The 27,115-nt window shown below is 37.7% G+C and overlaps 2 protein-coding genes across 2 annotated transcripts in view; both read left to right on the forward strand.

Moving 5' to 3' along the window:
* LOC115918474 overlaps positions 1 to 9,331 on the forward strand; it is a 34,986-nt gene extending 25,655 nt beyond the window's left edge. The window contains exons 9-12 of the mRNA XM_030980174.1: positions 87 to 248; positions 1,428 to 1,691; positions 2,361 to 2,603; positions 3,596 to 9,331. Coding sequence (XP_030836034.1) covers positions 87 to 248; positions 1,428 to 1,691; positions 2,361 to 2,603; positions 3,596 to 4,158 — 1,232 coding nt within the window. The 3' untranslated portion in view covers positions 4,159 to 9,331. The remainder of the gene's footprint in view (positions 1 to 86; positions 249 to 1,427; positions 1,692 to 2,360; positions 2,604 to 3,595) is intronic.
* A 992-nt stretch (positions 9,332 to 10,323) lies between these two features.
* The window catches only part of LOC583205 (sorting nexin-25), a 34,234-nt gene continuing 17,442 nt past the window's right edge, over positions 10,324 to 27,115 (forward strand). The window contains exons 1-12 of the mRNA XM_030980868.1: positions 10,324 to 10,904; positions 11,900 to 12,160; positions 16,816 to 16,891; positions 18,536 to 18,620; positions 19,168 to 19,225; positions 20,109 to 20,182; positions 21,583 to 21,755; positions 22,144 to 22,330; positions 23,575 to 23,725; positions 24,390 to 24,604; positions 25,292 to 25,331; positions 25,852 to 25,971. Coding sequence (XP_030836728.1) covers positions 11,924 to 12,160; positions 16,816 to 16,891; positions 18,536 to 18,620; positions 19,168 to 19,225; positions 20,109 to 20,182; positions 21,583 to 21,755; positions 22,144 to 22,330; positions 23,575 to 23,725; positions 24,390 to 24,604; positions 25,292 to 25,331; positions 25,852 to 25,971 — 1,416 coding nt within the window. The 5' untranslated portion in view covers positions 10,324 to 10,904; positions 11,900 to 11,923. The remainder of the gene's footprint in view (positions 10,905 to 11,899; positions 12,161 to 16,815; positions 16,892 to 18,535; positions 18,621 to 19,167; positions 19,226 to 20,108; positions 20,183 to 21,582; positions 21,756 to 22,143; positions 22,331 to 23,574; positions 23,726 to 24,389; positions 24,605 to 25,291; positions 25,332 to 25,851; positions 25,972 to 27,115) is intronic.

The raw sequence follows: 27,115 nt of genomic DNA on the forward strand, positions 1-27,115 counted from the left end.
AAAGATTCAACTCGTATTCTAATGTCCTTGTTCATCTGTTTCAATACTGTAATTGATTTCTATCCTTATTTGGTTTAATTATGCAGTGCGTACCGGTAGTAATCAAGATGCATTCTTCATCGAAACATTAGCTTGGAATGACAGCATTGGAGTTTGGATGGAATATCGTCACAAAAATATATTTCTTCTGTCTTGGATGAAGTGTTTTCAACGAGACAATGAACTGTTAAAGACATTGAAGATGAAGTGTAAGTTAATTTCCTGTTTATATTTGCCTATTTTTTTCTTTTTCTTTTCCTACCAATTTTTAACAGACAATGCAAATGTTGCCGGTTCTTACGACATGTATCGCAGATTGTGTAAAATCAAGAAATTCGTAATTTTGTGTTTGCTTTGTTTTTATGTTTCCCCCCACCAGACTTGGTGCCGGAGGCGTGATGTTTTGGGGTTGTCTGTCTGCCCCGCTTTCTCATTATCATGATATATTAAGAAGCATGTGTGGTATAAAGTTCAAACTTCTTGATAGTGAACTATGTACGGTACCACCATAGGATCTGATTATATTTTGTTGTTAGTCGGTCATAGGTCATGATGGATAGTAGAAGGTCAACGGTCAAGAGTTGTAGGTCAGTGTCACTAAATTGACATAAACTTGCGGGATTTTAGCCTCATTAACTCAATGTATCGAGAACTATTTGATCCATGAATTTCAAACTTGGTATTAGTATGCATCACCATAGTCAAATTGAATTGATTTGGGGTAAAAGTAGGTCAAATGCCAGCAAGTCAAATTACATGAAATTTAAAGTGTTTATTTGAACTTGTAATGACCAAATCAATAACTACTGCATGTGAAGCTAGTTTAGCTGTGAAGTACAGTGTAGTATGCATTCTGCAACATTCTGTAACTAGTATGCATCACTGTAGGGATACAAGTGATCAGAATTTTGGATTGTCAGGTCAAAGGTCAAAGGTTGTATACTAGACAATTGATATGTAAGTATAGGCTTTCTGTTCTCATTATGATAATTCAAGCCATTGTCCTTACTGAATTTAGGCGGAGGCATATTGGAGAAGCAGACGCTTTGTGTGTGTGTTTGTGTGTGTGTGTTTGTGTGTGTTCTAGTTGAGAATGAGGAAGATATACAATTCTAAGCTTAATACTTGGTTCTTTTTGGTATGTTTTTACCTACAATTGGGTAAACAACAAATGATTGCAAGACATTATTTTTTTTGTGTATGGACTTGATCAAAATTAACTTACTTTCTCCTTTGCTATCTTCCGTCAAATGTTTTTGTTGTGAAGATGAATTAATCAGCATTCTTAATTTATCTGATATCCCAAAGGTGAAGAGGATTAGATTGTGATTTTCTTATCGTTGTAACTCTATTACAACGAAAATTCACCCTTTCATTGATCTCTACAGGTCTGAAGATAGGAAACGTTGCAGAGACATCTGCTCATATCTCCTGCCCATCCATTGAGAACACTTTCTACATGCATTTTGAAGAAAAGAATGTTCCTGGTGGCAGCTCAAGCGCTGGAGCAGTGGAGCTCATGTGTGACGGCAGCAGGGAGATCTCTGACCTTCGACCTAGCGTGACCTATAGCGTGCAGCTTGGTATCAAGGGTCAAACCGGGGATTCCGGAGGTTACAACTGGGTTTGGAAGGAGGAGTTCACCACGAGAAGTGAGATTTTTCTCCTTTTTTTTTCTCTCTTTTTTTTTTGCTGACTCTGTCGGCAGCAAGCCAGGTCCATGTTAAAAAACCCACGCGGGAAGAACTTTCATTTAACTGCGAGGTGCAGTTGAAGGCGCCGATTTGTACTTGTGAACTTATCACAAATAATAATAGCAATTTTGTTTTTAGAAGAATGTGTAAAGATTATTAATGTAAACAGTAGAGGACCTAGGATGGAATTCTGTGGTACGCCGTGTGTAATAGAAGAAAAATTGGAGGAATTATTATTATAAACTACATATTGAGATCTATTAGAAAGATTACTTTCAAACCAAGATGACAGACAAATTTGAGTGTTGTTCTAGTTTCTGAGTGGTGAGTCAACACACCGATTACTGAGCTGGGAGACACTGCCAGGCATAGTGCTAGGTGGAGGGGCATACAGTGTAAATCAAAACTTAAATTATTTATTTATTTATTTCAACAACAAAAATTGTACCTGTGTATAAGACGCACCCCCGACTTTCTATTTTTCACCGGTGGCCAAAAAAGTCTCATACACAGAGATTTACGGTACATGAAATTGTTGTCTATTTTACTCTTTTATGTGTTTAAAAGCTTGCAGAATTTTGTTCTGGCATTGATTTTAACTTACAACATAACAATTCTCTTTGTTAGGTATAACGGTGCAGTCAGTGACACCCAACGACACATCGGCTAAAGTTACTTTGAACGAGCATTCAATCCCAGAACTCTATTACGAGATCAACCAGGCAAAACTGAAGCCAATGACGAGTGCTGAGATTTTGATCCCTTCCCTAATCCCCGGAATGGAGCAGGTTTTACAGATCAAGGTCAAGGAGAATGTTGGAGGCACCACGGCTTACAGACTTCTTCAAGAAAAGTCTTTCAAGACATCAGGTACGTAAGTTTATGATGTAGAGGTGTTTCGGTCTAGTACAGGCTTCAAATCTCTGCTGCGGTACTAACATCCTTTAGCAAGACATTTATCTACATTAATTTTGTTACACTCTATAGCAGGTTTTTAATGTGTATACCTGCCATGGTAGGATTTGTTCCTTGAATGCACTGTCTTAAGATTGTGTGTGGCACAAATAGGAATATATCATAAAGGGAGTGGGTCATTTTGTCGCTGATACCAGACTTGGTGGAATTACCATTTATTTTGTTGTACAAGTCTGAACACAGTAAACCTGTAGGCCTATCAAGAAATATCCCCTTATATATAATTATTCATGGTAATTGTATGATCTCCCAAAGCTGTTTTAATTTGTTTTTAATTTTCCAAGTCCTTTCACTATAGCAATGATCGTATTATATATAATTATTTATGGTAATAGTATGATCTCCCAAAGCTGTTTTAATTTGTTTCTAATTTGAATTCCAAGTCCTTTCACTGTAGCAATGATCGTATTATATATAATTATTTATGGTAATTGTATATACTTATTTATTTACTTATTATTATGTACTTATATACTTATTATATTTTGTTTAACTTATTAATGATTTAATTCATCCATGTGTTTTTTTACCTTGTTATATTTTTTGTTATGCATTTTATATTGTTGACTGACTTGTTTAGTCTTCGGACTTTTTAATCAGTACTTGAATAAAACCAAATATCTAAATATCTAGTCTCTTGGAAAGTCTTCTGCATGGTGAGGGACAATCAAGATAATAGGGGATACAAGGGATTACATGAGGCCTATGGTCATAAAACTGAAAGCTAATTCGGGTGATTGACAATACATGTTATTGGTTAAACACCCAAACAGTGTCAATTTCCCCATATTAGAACCCACGCTCTTGCGTCTTTAAACAAACAGAGATAATGTACACCAAATGCGATATCAGCAATGAATGATATTCAAGCTCTTTATTATCTGCAGGGTCCGTGGATGGTGGAGGAGACTACAGGGGATATGCAACCACAGATGGTCCTATTTCAGAACCTGAAGAAGAGCCTGGTCCATCTCACCCACGAAGGAAGAAACCATCAAGAACAAATGTGCCAACAAAGTGTGGCACCGGACTGCTCGAAGCGATCCACACTCTGCGTCATAGTGAAAAATTCAAACAGGTGTACTATCATACCCCGCAGTGTGTTTTGGAGGCTGTGTTGGATTGTCTTCGGGAGTTCTTAAAAGTTCACAAGAAAATTATTCCCAAAGTCAAATATGTGGCAAAGGGAAAGCAGAGGGGAATGGAAGCTATAGAAGGCTTCATAACACATTACGATATGCAAGATTACACAGGAATCTTTGACTTGCTAAAAAGATTTATCTGCTATGACAAGGTTCACACGCAGGCTGGTGTGTTCTTTGCTGAGCAGCTTTTGGAAGCTCATTGTATTGACCTTAGAACCTGTCATGTATGTAAGCATGCTGTGTTTCTATTGAGACGGCGTGTAGAGAGACAGTCGTCAGTCGACAGTCAGTCGACAGTATGCTGACTGCATATGTATATATGTACATGAGCAACACAATCTACAGTCATGCACATGTATGCATAAGACGTCCTGTGTTCTTTTCTAAATACCTTAACTTTCAGTGTCTTTACAAGATGGAAAATGCAACCCAATATTTTCTAAATTGACAACTATTGCTTACATAAGAAACCAGTGCGGATTTCCATTATTTCACATAAATTTGATAATAAAAGTGAAGGTTTCACACCAAGTTCTTAATTGTCCAGATTTGGTGGACTTTATGTAAGAAATAATTTGTACTTGCATATTGATTTTAAGCCAAAAGAGAGCACTGAAATGCTCTGATGAAAATTTGCTTCTCTGCTTAACGTTTGCATTGGCAATAACTCGTAAGGAAAAAAATTCTTGCAGATTCGTTTCTACATTCTGTTTGCTTTGGAAAAAGGAGACCAACTGTTGTATTCTACATAGGCATTAGACACATATATCAGTATATGGGAATTTTATTACCAGTTGGAATATATTGCTGCATACTGCCTATTAGTTGTAATAAGTAAATGTACCGGTATGTGATTAGTATGATCATTTGACGTTTGTATAGCTAATTCTATACATCATTCATATATTCTAGTTCATTGATTGGTTGTCAGTGTGTCACATGATCAAAAATATACACACTATTTTGCCAAAAGTACTATTTACGGCTAGCAAAAATTAACACAGTACTGCCAAATTTGCAAACTTTTCATACTTGCGAAAGGGTTTTGGGTTTTCACAAGAAAAATTTGCAATATAATTGCACCCAAGTGATGTAGTGTCAGATGTCTAATGTCTAATTCAGGGCAATACGACTTGTCATATATTGTATTACCATATTAAAAGCAGTCAATATTACTTAATTATTTACTGCATGCTCACTGTCAGGCCGGCTTTACATGACTGTAAAACATGTACAATTTGTAGTTCATCTCATTAGAAATGCTCAGTATTACAATGTTTAACGCCATCCAAAGTGTTTGCCCCATCCCTCATGTCTGGTATCCCTTTTCACTTAAATTTGTATCAACTCCTGTATACATGTTACTCTTTATATAGCCCATTATATGTAAACCACTACCATGCATGCATGCTTTTCTGCACAAAAATGGGCACCAGTTGAATGAAGAATTGCTTTGTGCAACACAATGACTTTTCTAACTAAATCATCGGTCACAAATGCCATTACGAACGCCGTACGAATGATTTTCAGACCATGGGCATTCGGGAAGACCTTTGTGACCGGAGCAATAGCCATTTCTGGTCTTTATTAGCTTTTGAACACAGATATATACATATATTTATCAATTTCATGCTGGAAACTTTTTCATATACATGTATCTATCTTATGATGATAAAGATTGTATGCCACAGGGAGATTATTTTTGTAGCATATGAACTTATGAACTGATAAATGATATTTTGAGTGTGTGCATTACTCTGTCTTTCTATGAGCTTTTTCCATGCCCAAAGATGGATATGATGCAATTTTTTCGGATGAAACATGGTAGCCTCAATGGATGATGCCTTTTGTTGAGTTCCAACACAAGTTGTTAATTGATAATTTGAAGAAAATACATGAATTGTTGTTGCATGAGGGAATCAACAATGGCATGAGTAGCATTCATATACTTAACAGACCTTTGTTTGTTTGTTTTGTTATATGCCATTGTTTATATATTTGATTTAAAACTAATCAAATTGGGTGTGTGAAAATGACGTGGATGAGGGCATTATATTGATGAATGGCCAAAGAAAATACACAGCCACAAAACATGAGTTTATACATGTACATTATTAGTGTTGCTACTTGCATTGTATTCTTGTGATCCTGTATACCTGAAGGAATTATCAACCATATATGAAGAGCTTAATTCCAAAAGGAGCTAAATCCACTTTTTATGAAAATTGAGTTATTGATATCAGAACATTGTTCACTCAAGTACCCGTCTTTCAACAAAATTATTTACCTAAATTTTTGAGAGCAATTATGAAAAAATGCACCTTCTTAGACGCCTGTACATAAATCTGGTAAACTATTTCTTTTTTCTCTGAAGTTACAAAAATGGATTTACATGTAGCTCCTTTTGGAATTAAACTTCATATGGAGACTTTGATTTCGAGTGAACACAAAATCATACTACATAATTTATCCTCAAAGGAGCTTGTGATTTCCCTTTTTTTAAGGCTTACTTCCGATCATCAGGTCATTGCGTCTGGTCGGGTGGTCGCGTTACACGACCGTTTGAGAAAAGAACACTGAAGATAAAGCGAACTTCGTAGATTTGCCGTAGGGTTTCACAAACTGTCAGGTAAATTCAGAACCAGACCATTTGTAGATGAGAGGGGTTAATTTCTCAAACATCCCTGACATTTCATGAATGGAGGGGGCATGTTTTCACAGAAGTTTGGGTAAAGTGACCACCCGACCCGACGCATTGACCCGATGATTTGGAGTCGGCCATTTTTAATGATATTGACTCTGCCAACTTCTGTGAAGAAGTCTTCATACATTCAAATCAGTACTGACAAAAAAATGGTTGATGGATAGGTGAATAGATGAATTGATGAAGAAATGAATGAATAAATACATGAATTTATAGACAGGTAGATAGATAGATGAATAAATTATTAAATGAATGAAGAAATACATGAATATATAGACAGGTAGATAGATAGATGAATAAATAACTAAATAGATGATTGAATAAACAAAAAGAAGCTATACATTCAACTGAGGTGAAAAGTCGTAATTACAATTGAGGGCATTTATATTTATAGATGATGCTTCTAGGCTGGGTATAGGTTTAGTTAGGATGTCTATGCCTGACCGTACATTGTTCCTGAGCATTTATGTAAATGTGTTTATTATTTTTTGATAGGCACTATTTTGTATCGGTGTAATGTGAATTTGGACATGTATCGGCTTGCACCAAATGTACAGCTTTAATATAGTGATATGCTATACCAAGTTGCTACTATACTGCAGTATTCATACTCCTTGTAAAAATTTGATGTTGTTTGTGTGTTCCGTAACTCAAGAATGAAAGGTGGACAGGTTGAGTTAGGGCCTTTGTTGAATACTTTTAGATGTAAACTTTAGTATGTCACTTTCTCAAGAAACAAATTAATTTGTTATCAAAGAAATTTATTCAGCAATGAATTATTTGTCATTTATTCAATTCCAAATTTGATCAACAGTACCTTTCTACCCTGTAGTTATGATTAACCACTGCCAAATTGTTTTAATTAAATCTGTTTAATTAAGGCTGATCAGATAAATTGAACAGCTATAAGAGTCAATTATTATTATTATTATCATTATATGATGCCATTATCTTTTTCTATTGAATTTGTACTTGCATGTCAAGATTTTCTATTGTATCCTTTCATTTTGTTTTGTAGGAATGGAATGTGGTTTTAATGGGGCAAAAATATTTCTTTAACTGCTGGGAAAAGAAAATTTATTTTGGAAAGTTTGTGGCAATGTGACTCTTAAGCATTTTTGTTTTGTTTTTTTTTTGTTCTGAGTGCATTTTGAAAATGCTTTTGTGTCAAAGTATCAAGTAACCTGCAAATTTGTCCTTAGAAAATGTTTCACCCCATGTTTTTGTTTTCTTCCCCTAAACAGTTTGCAGTCAATGATATGCTATTTTGTTTCAGCTGTTCGCGGCTCCTACCAAAAGAAGTTGGATTATATTTTTCAACATGATCGAGTCACAATGCTTGCTTGTAAGTTTCAATTCTGAAATAAATTAAGTTTGCAGTCGATGATAATTATGCTATTTTGTAACGGCTGTTTGCGGCTCCTACGTGAAGAAGTTGATTATATTTTTTACATGATCGAGTCACAATGCTTGCTTAAAAGTTTCAATTCTGAAATAAAAATTTTTGTATGTCTGTTGATAATTGTAAGTCTAGCTGTCTCAGATTCAATCTGATTTGATCAAATCAAGTGTCATGAGAGCTCATGGTATTGAATGTTCCTACTTGCCTTTGTATGCATTTTAAAATGCAATTTATTGTGATTTTTTTTTTTTTTAAATGTATTGTTAATTAATTTTTGTGTTTTAAACATCGGGACAAATTTCTAACCATTCCAACTAATAGACAATCATTGATATAATGCCCTGCTTAGACCGTTTCTTCCCTATCATGTTCTAATTAGATTCATATCCTAAAATATTATCATCATGATAATATTTGATTTCATACAATATTTCTTTCTACAGTATGGTAAAGCAAATGTGTGATCTCTTTTTAGAGTAGTGAAAACTTATATTGTCAATACTTTGGCATAGACTTGATGTTTTTTTTTCTACCAGAGTGTTTTAGAACTGGTGTCGAGAAGCAGTTACACTTATCAGACACTGGGTGATTTCAAACACGGTGTTGGTGTTTGGTGTAAAACGTTGAGGAGGCATCCATTGAGACCATCTTACATTGCTACGTTCTGTAATAGTGTTTATTTCCGGCAAAACCATAATAGAACATCAAGCATGAAATCACCCAGTTTATACATTGTCAATTAATACAATTTCTGCTGTCATTTATGTTTAAATAGACAACATAAAGTGTTGCAGCGGCATGACTAAGTAATCTACCTGCACCTTCCATTCCCCCCCCCCCTTCCATCTCCACCCCTTTTGTATAAAATAATCGTAGCCACTTCTGCATCTGAAAATAAACACAAGGTATGGGAAGTCGTTTTTAAATCAGATTTATGTATTATTGTTGCACTTTTTTCATTGGTTAAAGTCAAGTGGATATTGCTATTTGTCCCTTGGGATCATGGCTCATACCGGCCGAGAATTTTTTATGGTGAAACAAAGAAAGCTACGAGAAAAAAAACAATGAATTATTCAGATTAGGTTTTTGGTTCACCAGCTTCCCAGAGTTCCCCTATTCACCCTTTCCATCTATTTGTTTGTTGCCACTGAATTTTGTGTCCATGTATACATGATGAATCTAATGCTGATATTGAATTGTAGATAGGTTAAATAAATATATATAGAGAGATATATATATATGTATATATTGGTACACTATTATAATCGGTTCAGAACGACGGAATGTATGAGCTAAGCCCTTCTGGCTGCAAACAGACGTTATCTTCTTCCATTAAATTTTTTATATGATACAATTAATTTTAAAACGAGAATAACTATTTTATGTCCGTCGATTATTTCATTATTTTTGTATTTTGATGAAGGGTTAGAATGGGATAAGAAAGGGCACTTTTGTGTTTTGTATGTCCTAGCTGCTAGCTGATAATTGCATGATGAGAAAGAGAGAGGGGAAGAGGGTAAGACATATGAGAGAATAGAGCGATCAAGAGAGAGAGAGAGAGAGAAAAAGAGAGAGAGAGAGAGAGAGAGAGAAGAGGGGGATGGGGTGGTGGAATTCAATTCAATTTAATTCAATTTTATTTCACCAAAGCAATTACACACACAAAATATATCATATGTACATTCGTAGAACTATACATGGTTACATAAAAGAATAGAACACAACACATGGTTACACATTGGTACAACAATATAAAAGTTGCTCAGCATGCAGGCAGCAGCCAGAAAGGAAGTGACCCTTATATAATGAGTGGCCGACCTAAAGATATATTATTAAAAGATAAACATAAGTTCCAGATTACAAGGGCATGACAAAATGATCTTTGTTTGAATTAAGTTAGTGAAGCAATATAGAAGAGGGAAAGATGAAGAGATTGGTTTTCATGGGAAGTTGCCGGAAGACAATTTGAAGAAGTTTACTTACAGTTTTTCATAAATCTTTCAGGACTTCATTATTTTATAAACTTTTAGAAAATATTCTAAAAGAGGGAAGTTTATTAGATGCATAATTTCCCTGAAATCCGGAAGCAAAAATAGTGTCTACTTAGAACCCCTCCAATATTATAGATTCGTGAATAAATTAAACCACTTGTATGTGCTTTAATACCGGGATTATGGTGAAACATAAACATATCGGGGTGTAGGTTATTTAAATTTTTGTTAATAAATATTTTGCTTTATGTTTGTCCCGACCGAATTCCTGAGGAAACATGCCGTTTACGTTTGGCACTCTGTACCCATTCTTGTCAACAGTGCAGTGGCGTTCCATACATCTCAAGTAAGTAAACAAAGAACGATAATTATTGCTTGAGCGCACACCCGAGTCGCTCTGTGACGCCGTCCCTAGTCTAGCCGTAGCCCTGAGAGGAAGGTAGCGCAGAGACATGACTTGTATTGTGTGCGCTGCATGCATCATATACATGGATGGATTGGAAGGCCTTATCCTTGGTCTGTGATTATCCCGGCCGAGTAAACATACCACGTCTTTAACTTTGCTGCTCGCATAATATAATGTGCAAACGAAAGAATTGACTGTTAGCTGAGCTGAGGAGACCGATTGAACTTGTAGTGTGGAAAATGCTGCTGTGATGATGTGATCTTCATTTTAATTCTTATATTTTGGTATGCAGCTAGAATCACAAGCATACATGGAATGCTAACTATTATAAAGTCTGGAATAAAGCAGTAGAAAGAGCTAGAGCCTGACTCTAGAGTAGAGGTCGAGGCGCTAGGTCGATTTAGGAGACTCGAGATAGCCCTGCGCCTCTCCCGTGTTGGACTTGGAGATTTAGCTTACAAAAGAACAGAAACTTCAAAGTTACAGGACCAACAACAAGGCCATTTTCTCTACCAGTACCAATTGTTTTGCTTCTCTAAGCTTTATAGGTAAGGACTATACTCTGATACTGTATACTAATTAGGACTAAGTGGATCATGATGATCATATCAAAAACTGTTATGGAAACAAAAGTAGACAGTGATTTTTTAAAGCAAATGCCATGCCATGGTGAAGATCATCTAAAGAAAGGCTTGTATGATTTGGAAAATACAAAGCATAAAAACAGAGCAATCCCATATAATTTGAATCAAGAAATTGCATGCAACATGCAAATTGATGTTTGAAAAATGGAAAATCTGTCCCATTTTTATTTTGGGGGAAAATCATAGATACAATTTATCATTACATTGGTTTGGTTTCACCTTTATTTTATGCATACATAGATATACATGAACATGTAGGTCTAGTCTCAGTGGAACAACCGACGATTAGAGAGACTGAAGCTTTCGGTCTAGGTCTAGTCATGATCATGTATAATTACATAGACTCTACGTGTATTTTCATTTTTCTCTCGTACCTCAATAACCATTATTAGTAATTACCAAATAACTGCAAAACAATTTAGTCCCGTTGTCTGTTGATACAGTACTTGGAGTCTGAATTTCACTCCATACTTGTAGCTTCGCCTTTTAAAATATATATTCTTATTATCTATTCACACATGTTAATGTTATGTCGAAACATCCAACAAGATTCGTATCAAGTAAGAGATAATGAGGGTATTGTAATATACCACAACAACCATTATTAGTAATTACCAAATAACTCAAAACAATTTAGTCCCGTTGTCTGCTGATACAGTACTTGGAGTCTGAATTTCACTCCATACTTGTAGCTTCGCCTTTTAAAATATATATTCTTATTATCTATTCACACATGTTAATGTTATGTCGAAACATCCAACAAGATTCGTATCAAGTAAGAGATAATGAGGGTATTGTAATATTTTATGTAATCATGATATGATGATTGATACATTATGTTTTTTTTGTTAGGTCTATATTATATTTGTTGTTAATTAACTCAACTCAATGTATTGCAGGGTGGACAATTTTTTTGTACAACCATGATCTTCATTGGGAGGTTCCTCAATATCTACACTGTTGCCGGACTCGGAGTCTTCCTCGCGGCCTCGTGTCGACTCGGGCTAGTGAGCTCTTCTTCACCATGGCTCTATCTTGGACTAGGACTAGTGGGCTTCATTCTGGGCTGCTCCCTGGTCCTGTTCTCTGGGAAGATCAAGAAGCCCCCGATTACCCATCAGCCCCCTCCGACCTTCCAGACGTTGGTTACCAAGATTATGGTAAGCTTTAATAAACAAAATCTTGGATTTAGCTCATGCTGCAATTATGATTATAAACCTTTAGGTCAGTCAGGAATCCCATGATTTTTACAAGCTGATCGCCTGTCTGATTATCAAGATATTTATGATTGGAATTCAATATTTCAACAACCGTTTTCCCCAACGTTTTTTATAAAACTACAGTCTATTGGGAAAATGAGTATGGTAAAATCATTCACTCAAAGATTTTTAATTTTTGAGGCACTTCATGATCATTTTGAATTGCACTTTGTTTAGGGCTTTAATATTACACCATATCTGAGACACTGATAACACATAGGGCCATGCATCTCATATGTTAAACTGGAAACATTGTAAAACAATGCTTTAAAGAGGAGGTTGAGTTCTGGGAAAGTTTACAAATCATTTGTGAGCTCGTTAATTCTTGTTATGTTAGTATGGAAGAGTGTCATAGAAAAAGTGTCCCCTGATGAGGATGGTTCTTCAAATGCACTTATACAGGCGCGGATCCAGGATTTTCCATAGGGGGGGCAGGAAGTTTGAAAATTGCGCCGACCGTTTTTTTCAAGGTCATATTAGAAGCACCATACCATTACAATTTTTGACATTTTCATCGGGGGGGGGGGGGGGCTATAGCCTCTTATCCGAAAAAGTAACTTTCTGGTTTCACAATTCGGCTAGTGAGCGAAGCGAGCGAGCAACAATTTGAGCAAAATATTTATTTTGTGAAAGTGTTATTTATAGCCAAATAAACGAGAAAAGATGTCAAAAAATCATATGCGGGTAGCTCGCTAACCCCCCTCCCCCACCCCTCCCCAATGACGCGCGAAGCGCGGAAGCTTTGACCTTTCATTAATTATTAGAGAAAGAAGACGATTTGTTGTACAATTCTCGACTCTTAAAACTTCTCTGAATTCAGTTTTCCCCCTCCCGCGCAAAGCGCGGAAGCTTTGACATGTTATAGTTTAATGAAATTATTAGAGAAAAATATGATTCGTTGTTCCATTCTCGACTCTTAATCCTTCTCTGAATTCAGTTTACCCCCTCCCGCGCAAAGCGCAGAAGCTTAACGTTTCATTAAATTATTAGAGAACAAAGACGATTTGTTGTACCATTCTCGACTCTTATTACTTGACTGAATTCACCCCCCCCCCCCCCCTCCCGCGCGAAGCGCGGAAGCTTTGGCCTTTCATAGTTTAATGAAATTATTAGAGAAAGGAGATGATTCGTTGTACCATTCTCGACTCTTAATCCTTGGGTGTATTTAGTTTCCTCCTGCCCGCGCAAAGCGCGGAAGCTTTGCCCTTTCATTAATTATTATAGAAAGAAGATTTGTTGCTCCATTCTCGACTCTTATTACTTGACTGAATTCACCCCCCCCCCTCCCGCGCGCAGCACGGAAGCTTTGGCCTTTCATAGTTTAATGAAATAATTAGAGAAAGAAGATGATTCGTTGTGCCGTCATCGACTCTTAATCCTTGTCTGAATTAAGTTCCCGTCCCTCCCCCCTCCCACGCGTAGCGCTGAAGCTTTGACGTTTAATTAATTATAAGGAAAAGGAGACGATTTATTGTACCATTCTCGACACTTAATCCTTGTCTGAATTGAGTTCCCGTCCCCCCCCCCTCCCGCGCGTAGCGTGGAAGCTTTGACGTTTAATTAAATTATAAGGAAAAGGGACGATTCTTTGTACCATTCTCGACTCTTAATCCTTGTCTGAATTGAGTTCCCCTCCCCCCCCCCCCCTCCCGCGCGAAGCGCGGAAGCTTTGACGTTACATTAAATTATAAAGGAAAGGAGACGATTCTTTGTACCATTCTCGACTCTTAATCATTGTCTGAATTGAGTTCCCGCCCCCCCCCCCTCCTCCCGCGCGAAGCGCGGAAACGTTGACGTTTCATTAAAGTATTAGAAAAAGAAGATGATTCGTTGTACCGTCATCGACTCTTTATCCTTGTCTGAATTAAGTTTTCCCTTGGCCGTAAGCTTTGACAGTTTATTAAATTATTAGAGGAAGAAGACGAATCATTTTATCATTCTCGACTCTTAATCCTTGTCTGAATTAAGTTTTCCCTTGCCCGCGCGTAGCGCGTAAGCTTTGACGGTTTATTAAATTATTATCCTTCTTTGAATTCAGTTTTTCCCCTTCCACGCGAAGCGCGGAAACGTTGACGGTTTATTAAATTATTAGAGGAAGAAGACGAATCATTTTATCATTCTCGACTCTTAATCCTTGTCTGAATTAAGTTTTCCCTTGCCCGCGCGTAGCGCGTAAGCTTTGACGGTTTATTAAATTATTATCCTTCTTTGAATTCAGTTTTTCCCCTTCCACGCGAAGCGCGGAAACGTTGACGTTTCATTAAATTATTAGAGAAATAAGATGATTCGTTGTACCGTCATCGACTCTTTATCCTTGTCTGAATTGAGTTCCCCCCCCCCCCCTCCCGCGCGAAGCGCGGAGGCTTTGACGTTTCATTAAATTATTAGAGAGAGAAGACGATTCGTTGTACCATTCTCGACTCTTAATCCTTGGGTGTATTCAGTTTCCTCCTGCCCGCGCAAAGCGCGGAAGCTTCGCCCTTTCATTAATTATTATAGAAAGAAGATTTGTTGCACCATTCTCGACTCTTATTACTTGACTGAATTCACCCCCCCCCCTCCCGCGCGAAGCACGGAAGCTTTGGCCTTTCATAGTTTAATGAAATAATTAGAGAAAGAAGATGATTCGTTGTGCCGTCATCGACTCTTAATCCTTGTCTGAATTAAGTTCCCGTCCCTCCCCCCTCCCACGCGTAGCCCTGAAGCTTTGACGTTTAATTAATTATAAGGAAAAGGAGACGATTCTTTGTACCATTCTCGACTCTTAATCCTTGTCTGAATTGAGTTCCCGCCCTCTCCCCCCCCCCCCCCCCTCCCGCGCGAAGCGCGGAAGCTTCGACGTTTCATTAAATTATTAGAGAAAGAAGATGATTCGTTTCACCATTCTCGACTCCCAATCCTTGTCTGAATTCAGTTGCCCCCCCCTCCCAAGCGATGCGCGGAAGCTTTGACATTTTATTAAATTATTGGAGAAAGAAGACTATTCGTTGTACCGTTCTATATTACACCTACCATGGATAAATCACGGCAGGGAGCGTCATAATTTTGTGTTATCGGGCGAGGGCCGGGCCGGGGCGTAGCGACCAAACGAGATTTTGCAATGTTGAATGCTGAAATTATGCATTCTAAAAAATCCCTAAGCCCGATATGTACGCTCTTTCCGCTATATTTATTTCTAGCTATATTTCTATATTTCCTGGGAGACTTGTCCCCATATCGGGCCCAGGATCGCCGCCCTTGTCCATGATTACTACCAACATGAGTTCTAATAGAATCACAAGCGAGTCGATACGAGCTGAATCCAAATGAAGGGTAAAATAAGAGTTGTCAAGCGGCCCTACCGTTAATTTAAAATTTGACTGTTGAGTATATAACTTCTATTTAAAAGACATCCAAAATATTGTGCCCTTTTCAAATTTCTCACTAAAGAGTGATGACCGCAGGGGCTGTTCTTAACGTTTAACTTTGAATCTGCGGCTCGAGATTTTATGCGGCCGGCCCGGCCCCCTCTATTCAATAACGTTTGCCAATGAGCCTTCTGGAATGTCCCCTAATCTCCCGATTACAGTTTTCCCATATTTGTCGTCATTTCCTTGCCTTTCCCCCTTTCTCACCGACTTTTCTTTTCCCCACCCCCCCCCCCTCACCCTCTCAGTGTTATCTAGGGTACGCACATGTATGTTCCCTCTCTTTGAAAGCACCCCTCTGTCTCCGGTGTGTAAAGTCAGTACGGGCCGGATTTTTGTGTATTGCGGGCCGGACTTTTGTTTCGTGAAAAGTAACTCTTCATCGGAAATTTAGGGAACACAAATTCAGTCCCTCCAACCCCGGAGTTGGAGGGAGGGGGGGGGGGGGGGGGGGGGGGGGGGGGGGGGGGGGGGGGGGGGGCTTTTTATTTATCTTTTCTCTTCTATTTTATTTTCTCTTCTTTTTTCCTTTCTCTTCTCCTTTCTTTTCTCTTCTCCTTTTTTTTCTCCTCTTCTCCTTTCTTTTTTTCTCTTCTTTTCTTCCTCTTTTTTTTCTTCCTTTTTTTTGCGCCGCCAATAGGGGGGGCCGCGGCCGTTTCGGCCCCCCCCCTGGATCCGCCACTGCTTATATTCAAAACATGACAAGTAATAATTACAGGTTGGGGATCACACTTTCTTGCGACATGTTAGTGTAGTCCCGTATTCACATTTCTATGTGTAGTGCATGCGACTTTTGGCAAGACTGAAGTCAATTTCTTATCATTTTGAGGTTCCAAAACCTCAAAGTATGCACCAATACTGATGTGCTATATTATTTACTTTTTCTAATCACTTCCACACAGTTTCTTTTACAGTGCAATTGCATGACACGTACATGTAATGGCATTCTTGGTCCTGTTTCATAAAACCTGTCATTAATAACTTAACAAACACTAAATTTCTATGACAAATTTTCTCTTGGCCAATCAAATGCTACAATTTCAGTAGCTTAAAACAGTTAACTTGTTCCGGATAAAAAGTTTTATGAAACGGGTGCCATTATTTGTAAGGAATCTTTCACTACGTTTCTTCACATTTTTTGCTTGACAGGAGTTGAAAGGTCGCAGGAGAAGACCAGGAAGACGGGTCGTCATATCACGAAACATTGACAATGCCATCAGAGAACGTAAGAGGAACATTTAAACCAAGACATTGTGTGTCCAGACAGGTTGTGTATATATATATATATATATATATACAGACAGTTTATTTATTTAAAACACAGCAATTTAAAGAGATTTACAAGCAATAAAAGGTACTTCATCAATCAAAATACGGGTACTCAAATCTCACAATATTATAAAGGACAAATATTCATGACAGGTAGTGCTACATGTATTTGACAGGGCTGTCAACCCTCCCGCATTTGGAGGGAGTCTCACGCCTCCACGCTCATTCTCCCCGCCATCCCAATAGCTCGTAGCGGGAGACTCCCGCCAGCACGCCTTTCCTCCCGCTCTCCCGCTTCGATGTAGAATCTCCCGGTTTATGAAAAAACCTCCCGCCACAACCGGGACAAAAAAAAAAAATGTGCTCTTACCCCCCCCCCCCCCCCCCCCCCCCCCTCCCCCACTTATTCAGCGGCTGGCCAAGTCGTTGCGAAATTTTCGGCGCGATTTTTCAAATTTTAAAACACCGGCCCCGTCTTGCGTACGACCTCCCTCGAAGCAGTTCCCCAAAGTTGACAGCCCTGTAGTTGATGACTATTTTTCGTTCAATCTGAAGGCAAAAGAGAAGGATGTTTGTTGAGTGTCCCGAACCCGGATTCCCCCATCATGCTTGTCAATATTGATCCTATTCCAAATGCATAGGTGGGACTAGGGTAAACAAATATTTCCAAGCTCCCACTTTTGTTTCGAATTCAAATCATTACCTGTAAGCCTGTGAAGGGTAGTCGAATGCTCGAGTACCCGCACGGTTGACAACTACTCGGGTACGATTTCTCGTACCCGAATATTCGGCCGCAATTTTTTTTTTTTTTTTTTTTTTTTTTTTTTAAATGTCCAGGCCGACGCTTACCCGTGCCTGGGTTAGCGGCGGCCGCTGGCATGGTGCCGTCAGTAAAAATGTTTCCCAACTCAAGCACTGTCAAACTCACCACTCAGAAACTGGGACCAAATGTCTGGATTTCTGCTTGGACTTGGAGGAAAATGGATTATTCTGCCATCTTTGGTTTTTAAAACAGCATTGTTCACTGTTATTATTATTATTAAATCGGCGCCTTCAACTGCAACTCAAAGTAAAATTGCATGCTTTTTCGGAGACAGAACTGGGATACTGCTCCAGTGGTATGTATGGTGGTGGCAAAAAAAAAATCAACAAAAAAATCAACAAAAAATCAACAACAAAAAAAAATCAAAAAAAATTAAAAAAAAAAAAAACATGGCGTCCGAATACTCGAGTATTCGCTTGTAAGCATGGGAGTGTACTCGGGTACCTCATAGCCTTAATTACCTGTTCATGCAATGGGATAAGACTACCCAGAAGAAATGAAAAGATGGTTCTGTACATACATGTACATGCATGTACATGTAGTCTCCTACTCTAGGTTTGTCAAGATGTTTTAAATTTGCCCATATTTCTTTTGGTAAAATTAAAAATGAAAGTTGCTAATCCCTTGCTATCCTTTACAATACTTCTTGAGTCCAGTGCTGCAATTTTTTATGAGTCATTCTGTTTTAATTGTTTGTTTGTTTGTTTTTATTTACATATTGTAGCTAGTGATGTCTCTTAAGTTTTTATTAATTTATTATTGATATTTTTGGCTTAGTATTTCATCTGGCGGTCAGGGACTATGTGATGTTCTGGTACAATACTCTTGGACAAGATGGTGCTACTTTTACTGATGCTTTAGAGTGAGTATCTATTTTTATAATTCTTTTAAATATTTTTTGTATTTTTATTACCGTAAACAAAAGTGATGTTCATTTGAACAGAAATGTACAAAATGTGAATAAGATTAATGCCATGAAACAGCTTTATCCTGTCAAAATTCATTTAGGAATATATGTGGTTAATGCATGTAGTTATTTTCACGACTTCTTTTTTTTTTTAAACTCCCTAAAGCAGTCATGAAATGATATTTATGTTGTATGTAGATGTTAATGTTGTGACAATGTGCTGTCCATTGATGCGTAAATATTTGTAAAGGGACATTTTAATGGATTCCTGTCTTTATCATGAAATTTTATTTTTAAAAAAATCAGAAATCAGTCATAAATTCAATCACATCGGATCACAATGTTGTAATTAAACAAACCCTTAAGAAAAAAAAAAGCATGTGATTGTTGAACCCAGTTTATACTCTGCTGTTTCCTGTAGTATTGATGACTTGTATTTCCTAAATGTGCATTAATTAAATGTTATTGTTTTTGTTTTTTTCTTCTCCAATTCTCATACAAGAAATGATATGTGGGAGGTGGTCCATAATATGGCAATGAGACTAAAAAGAATTGACATGGTGAGTATATATATCCTTTCGTCATTTGTATAACTGCCTGCATTCTACTTGGACCGATTTTTTTTTTAAAGCCGGTCTGCCCTAGTTTGGCCAGGGGGATTAGACCTCCCTGCAAGGTCACTGACAGGTGGTTATCTCATACAATGAGCTCTCAATTAACATATGAAAAAGACGATCATGGGACCAACAGGCACCTATTAGGCATTGTTTGCTATATAGAGGGCGCAAATAGCTATAAGTAGTGCAGTGGGGCTTTAAAGAACTGTTTTGAGTGCAGCAAAGTGATCAAGGAGAGGGAATGTTCCAGTTTGTCCCTTCTTCCTGATCTCTGTTACATCTCTTTAACGTGTGACCGGAAAAAAATGCACAAAAAACTTGGCCATCTTTCTTTTCAAATAATTTGTGAATATATGCTTGATGTAAGGTCAGGGCCCCATCTTATAAAGAATTGAAATCAATCGCAACTTATTTGCAATTGATTTCAATAGCATTTATGTACATAAGAGATAGGAGACTGCAAACTTGCAAATGATTTGAGGATTTGGGATTGATTCAAATCAATGGCAACTCTGTATAAGACGGGCCCAGGTATGTATAATATTCTAACTAATAGGCCCTACTGTTGTTCATGTGTTTCCTAACATTGCAACGTGTAAAGTGTTTTGAAGTTCATGTTTTGAGAAAGTGGGTATAAACTAGAAAGCATAGATGTATGCCTGCTGGTAAAAGTGTATTAGTATTTTTAGTGATACATGTGCATTAATTAATTATACAAGCTTAGGACGTGTGCGTCTATTGTACAAAGTCTTCAGATGGAGTATGATAGATAGCCTCAACGAGAGCAGATTGATCTTATGTGACATGTTTTCTTGTACTTTTGTAGGTGCGCTTCCTGTCCAGTGATGTTGTGTACAAGCTTTGTGATCACTTCCAGAAGCTGAGGGAAACCAGTGTAAGGTATGTTTAAAGTGTGTTGAGAGGACGGAAATATAAAATACCAGTTAAGCAAAAGAACTACATGTACAAACGGATAAGTAGAGAGATTTATAATATTAACTAAAACAAAACACATGTAGAGCAAGAGAGAAAACAAGAAGAAGAAAATAGGGGTGTCGGAGGGAGAGGGAGGGAGAGGGGGGAGAGAGAGAAAGAGAGAGAGAGAGAGAGAGAAAAGGAGGGGCATAGAGAATAAAGAATATGTTCGCATGGTTGTGGGCTTCTGTTGAATTACATGTAAGAGCTCAATCGCACAGTACCTACATTTGGAACTGTTCGCTCTATCCATTATCAACATGTACGTATAAACAAATTTCATTTGTTACTCTGTGATGTAAATACCTTTCAGCTGTACGATGTATGTTTACACAGACTTTTCCAAATCAACAATATGAATATCTAGTTTACATGTTTAGAAAACTACATGGGGTATGGACTATGTTGCGTGTTAACTAGTAATCCCACATAATTCCTTTTTTAATTAAACTACTAAAAAGCAGTATCCCTCCAGACAATAAAACACTTAATAAATGATCACATCCAGACAAATTGATTATGGTTAAAAACTGGTTCTATATTCTATAATTTCACATAAGATACAATGATTACAGAATTATCAAAAACCTCTTCTGTCTATCTCAACAGTGACAGACAATTAAACTATCACTAGGCCCTTGGTAGTTACTATTAATAATCAAACATAGATAACTACCAACAGCACATTAATGTAAAGGAGACTCAACTTAGTCACTATGGTATTAATAATTACCGCTTAATACAAGTCTCGAAATATCAAGAGTCCTGTTCAGTACAACTTAAGACAGTACTAAAACAAGTCAGTTAAATATCATTCACTCTGCATGAATAATAACAGTCAAGAAAATACTACTCAAATCTAAGCTAGACAGCGTTTAGATTTACTTACATAGGCACGAAATATTGTGGTTCAAGAAACCACTAAACAAATCTCTACTTGTGTATGTGTACGGAATGCACAACACGAGAATACAACAATATATATACTACAGCGCGATTGGTTCAAAACAAGCGCACATGTATGTTAATAAGGCACGTGATCTAAATACTTATGAATAAATACGCGTACATCTATGTTAATTGGTCATGTGATCAAAATACTAATGAATAAACATCGTGCAGTAATAAATCGAGTTAAAACCAGTTTTGAGGACATGGCGTAATACCAAATCCTCGAACTCTCAATGACTTCTAAAGCGGCCATTTTGGATTAAAAACACAATATGTATACCAGTGAATTATAAATGAATGCACTGTAACATTTGTCGCTACACATGTATATATATCCCTATTAAAAAGGACTCCCAATTTCTGTCAATGTGCAGGGAAGGGGAAGAGCCCAAGATCTTCTACCTGCACCCATCCCTGGCCAGCGAGGAGGCGGAGACGCAGTTCTTCCGGGAGGCGGTGGAGGTGTTCCTGGTCCTCCTTCTTCCAGAGAGGCTGGCAGGGTGTGAGACGGCGCGACAGCTCCTCAGAGAGATCTTCACCTGCCAAGGTAAGGTTTAGAGACACATAATAATAACAACAATAATATTATTGGTGGTGTCGGTGAATTATGGCCTTCTGCAGATGGAAACTGACGACCCACTCCCTTTAAAGCCACATTGTCCTACTTGTAGCTACTTGCTCCCTCTATATAGAAAAAGTGCCTAATCGGTGACCATTGGTCCCCCATGATCATCTTTTTCTTATGTTAATTGAGAGCTCAGTTGATGAGATAACCACCTGTCCAGTGACCTTGCAGTGTGGTCTAATCCCTCCTATAAACTAGTACATATAAGCTTTAAGGGTTGTAATGGTGCCTCTACAGTTACCCTAAACTATAATTCACTACAACATGGATAATTACCTTCACTCTTTGTGGTTTGATCTTTTCTTCCTAGTGTTGAAGCCTGCAGTGGACATGCTGTGCAGTCCTCACTTCATCAACACCACGTTCCTCATGCACCTGGAAAGGACTGAGAAGCTGGTGGAGAAGAGCAAGCGAAACTACGCCTACGCCGCGACCTACGAAGAGTTCATCAAACTCATCAACTCGACCAGCGATGTGGACGAACTCCTGCAGATCAGGTTCGTTCGTTCGTGTCTCCTTAGATCAAGATTAATGTACAGTTCCTTAATTAAATTAAATTAAATTAAATTAAGTTCTTCCATCGCCCGATGGCTGCGATGGCCCTCTCATTTACAAGGGTCAGGTCTTTATCTGTGCAACCCGTTCTGCCGCACTGCAAGATGTGGTCCATCAGATCAGGTAAGAGTGTTATTCTAGCTTCTAGAGCTGTATTCAATTCAGTATGCGGATTAAGTTATTATGTTACCAACGAAGAGTTCATTAAACTCATCAACTCGATGAGTGATGTGTATAAACACCTGCAGATCAGGTGTAAGCGTTATTCTAGCTTCTAGGGCCGTATTCAATTCAGAACACGGATTAAGTTAGTACTGTATACGCTGTTATTTTCGCGTGATTAATTTTTCGCACTAAGCGATCCCAAAACATATTGGCAGGTTCTTAAATTTGCGTTGCACGCAATTCAGCCCGTTCAAAACACGCATAAGAAGTCATGCATATAATATTCGCGGACACGGACTTTAGCATGGAATCCGTGAAAATTAAAGCACCGCGAATATTACCATGTTTACAGTATGTTACCAAACGAAGAGTTCATTAAACTTATCAACTCGACGAGTGATGTAGATGAACTCTTGCAGATCAGGTGAAAGCAGCGTTCTAGCTTCTGGCTCCGAATATGTGTTGTATGGCAAAATCTTTGGAGAATTTGACCTCATTCAGGTGATTACCCATTAACTAATGTTTTAAATCACCAGGATTAGCCTTCAGTTTTATGACCAACAGGGCTTATGTAATGCTCTGCATTTTCCACCAATCAGGAAAAGTCATCATCTTGCAATTCCATCAACGAAAACTCTCTGAGAGACTTGGGGGTGGGGGTATTTCTTGATGGGACCACGGATTTGTGTGAGAGACTTGTACACTCATTAATGGTATTTCCACCAAGTCTGGTGTCAGAGAATTATGACCTTCTGCATATGGAAACTGACCACCATCCCCCTTTAATTGGCCTATCTCTATTGACTCTGTTGTGGAAAATAAGTTTGATTTTTGAAATACAACTCATATTTGATTATGCATTACTGTATTCCATTGACTGAATTCATGCATATTAAGAGAATACAGATCTAATCATATCATGGAACATGCACAAGCCCCTCGTCAAGTTAATGTTACTTTCTTACATGCAAATAATTGTAGGGTTACATTAACAATTTTTTCCTTTCCATGTCCTTCGCAGATACCATATTTTAACCGAGATCATGCATGCTACGGTCATAGAGGACCTCAAGAAAACAAGGGGCGAACTGGAAGGGGAGAAGGGACGAACAAAAGGGAACAAGAAAGGGGATCTACTGCAGGGCAGGAATCTCAAGCGATACATCAACCAGGTAACAGGAACCCTTTTCACACCCATCATTTAATCTAGGCGCTGTATAAAAATAAAATTGGGATTGATTCAAATCAATCGAAACTTGAAATCGATCTCAACTGTGTACTTAAGAGATATGAGTTGCGATTAATTTGAAGTTGCGATTGATTCAAATGAACAGTAATCTCAAGCGATGCATCGACCAGGTAATACTTAAACCTCCTTTCATATCAATCATTTAATCTGGGCCCTGTATTATAAAGAGTTGCGATTGATTGAAATAAATTGTAACTTAAAATAAACCACAACTTTGTACTTAATAGATCAGACTTAATTGCGGTTAATTTCAAGTTGCAATTCATTAAAATCAATTGCAACACTTTATAAGACGGGGCCCAGGTGTCTGTACAGGGGTGCATAACATGTGGCCTTTATTTGTGTTATACATGTATATATATTTGTTTGTATACTCTTAACATTGTTTTTATTTTATTTGAATTTTTTTTGCTAAGGCCCAGTGTGAGAAGTGCTTGAAACGTTTTGGAGGACCTGACTACCAGTCCTACTGCAAAGGATCAGGGTCAGGGGGCCAGGAAGAAGCCTACCAAAGATTTTATATATTCGAAAGATAGAGATGATGCAAGAATTGTAAACCTGTCAAACATTTTGTTTCCCCTTCCCAGAACAATGTTGCTAAGGCCCTGTGTGAGAAGCGCTTGAAACTTCTTGGAGGACCTCACTACCAGTCCTACTGCAAGGGATCAGGGTCAGCAGGGGGCCAGGAAGAAGCCTACCAGACCCAACGGCTCATGTCTCTGGATGAGATCCTCGGGGATGGAAAGAAGAGGGACTGCTTTCTGGCTTTCCTCAAGCAGGAAGGAAAAGAAGACCTCTTGAAGTAAGTTTGTAATTGGAGAAAAATATGGAATTCATCGGCCATTTAAGTGTCTGTCCTCACCAAGATGGGTGCTAAAGAGCAGATGGCTTGGAGTAAGGCCATTAAGGAATTGAAGCATTCAGCCTCAGCCCCAGAGTATGGGAAATCAAATGTAAACGATACTGCTGATGGTGGTGGTGGTGATGGTTGTGGCGATGGTGATGGTAATAGTGAGGATGATGAGGATGATGATGATGATGATAATGATGATGAGTTATATCATGATAGAATTCAACAAAATTCACACCAATTCCTAAAAATAGTACATCAATGAACAATATCTGCTTTGTAAATTTCTTTAAATGTGCAGGTACATGTACACTACAGTGCAGGTAGAGTGAAACTTGCATAGAAAGACCACCTTAGACAACATATTTTTTCCCATTAATAATTTTTCTAATTTATTAACAAGTTTACCAATGGAAAGAACATAAAATCCACCTGCCTATAAAGACTGCTTTTCTTGTCTCCCTAAATCACTCTTTATAAACAGGTTTCAATGAATGTGTTCATTGGCCATTGCCAACAAATATTGAAGTTAAGAATTCATTTTGAAGACATTCCCTTCGACATTGTAAATGTACATGTATCTGATGGTTGTTTTTTTTGTTGTATTTTTGAATTTCTTTTTGTAACTTTTTATTTCAGTTTCTGGCAAGCTGTGGAGAGTTTGAAAAGCAGTAAAAAGGTAATTAATCAGGCAGACTTCCATTTCCAAGTAAAACATGTAAATGTGTAGTTAGAAGAAGTAATTAAATGAAATATTAAATGTTAAATGTTTATAAATGTACATACACACTGTAAGTGTAGTTGGGTACATGAATTGGAGCATATGGATTTATTGTTAAAGCGTTCTATTTGCAGCTTAGACGACAAAAGGGACTACATGTATTATATAGGTAGTCGCTGTGATGTCAAACAAGTTATGTGGAGCATTGTTCATGACCTTTACCTATCATTAACCCCATCTCTCACTGTCTCCTCCCCCCCCCCTTCTTCTCTCTCTGTCTCTGTCTCTCTCTGTATGTCTCCTTGTCTGTCTCTGTCTGCCTATCTCTCTCTCTCTCTCTCTCTGCCTCTGTCTGTTTGTCTTTCTCTCTGCCTCTCTCTCCCTCTCTCTGTTTGTCTGTCTCTCTCTCTGTCTCTCTCTCTCTATCTCTCCCTACCTCTACATCTCTCTACCTCTCTGTATCCTTGTCACCACATAGCCTCGTGACCAGCACATGAATGCCACGACTGTGTACCGTACCTTTGTTGGTACTAGCAGTGTAGTCAAGGTGGAGAGGCAGCTCATACGAGGCATGGAAGCCTTCCTGGTTGGCAATGCAGTAAGTACATTATACTTTTAAAATAAATGTATTAATTTATTTATTTATTAATAGTATTATTACCATTAAAAAAAATTATTATTATTGTTTTGTTTTTTTGTTGTTGTTGTTGTTGTTTTTTTTTTTTTTTTTTTTTTTTTTTTTTTTTTTTTTGGGGGGGGGGGGGGGGGGGGAGTAGGAAGTATTCAACACTTTATGTATTCATGATCCCCCAGGGCTTACATGGCCAATCTGCTTATACAAAGTTGGCCTATTTTGAGATACATGTAAAGGTTGTCTAATTCTCGTGTCTGTCAGTAACCTACCATAAAATCAATAAGGATGAAACATTACAAGTTTATAAACGATGTTCCATATTTCATCATCATCATCATCATTTATTTGTTTTCCTTTTTTTTTAATTTGAAATGTTATTCTTTTTATGAGAATCCCAAAAGGATTATACATATACATGTTAGGGCAGTGATCCTTTTTGTATTCTATTTCATTCCACTATTCTCAGTCAGTACGCCGCTGCACGAAAACCGCCCGTATTTATCGTAGTCGTATGCAAGCCCAGCGGTCAATATGAATACGTAATGAGCACACGAGCTTGAAAACACCGACTTGTTTCCACCTACACAAAATGGTTTCTTGCTAATCATTTAGCATGAACGATATGTCAAATTAAAGACAAGAAACTGCTCTTTCATTAATCTGAATTAGAAATAAACTGGACTCCATTACCTTATGAAATATTTCCTGTCAAGTACAAGCTTACTTTTTCCGTATTTTCATCGAGTTTATGATGAAAGTGAATGCATCAAAAACGTATAAAACGAGTAGGAACCTCATCAATCTTTATATTTTTGGAGAGTTTAGACATCATTCTTTGTATGGTGTGAAGATCAGGTTATTTGATGATTCGAACGGGTCAAGTTCACGGTTTTAAAAAATAGTTCCACATTAAGAAGATACATGAATACGAAGATTTCCGATCACCTACCGAACGACCATTCGTCAAAGGTGAACGAACTTGTGACTTCGCGGTTTGTTTTCTATGCACGAATAATGGCGTTATTTCAACATTTTAACCCTATTTCATGTAATTATCTTGGTATTTATCGATTACTTAGATTAACTATGGGCAGTGATACGATTTATT

The sequence above is a fragment of the Strongylocentrotus purpuratus genome, unplaced genomic scaffold (assembly GCF_000002235.5).
Source record: "Strongylocentrotus purpuratus isolate Spur 01 unplaced genomic scaffold, Spur_5.0 spur5_scaffold_11, whole genome shotgun sequence".
In the NCBI taxonomy this organism is placed as follows: Eukaryota; Metazoa; Echinodermata; class Echinoidea; order Camarodonta; family Strongylocentrotidae; genus Strongylocentrotus; species Strongylocentrotus purpuratus.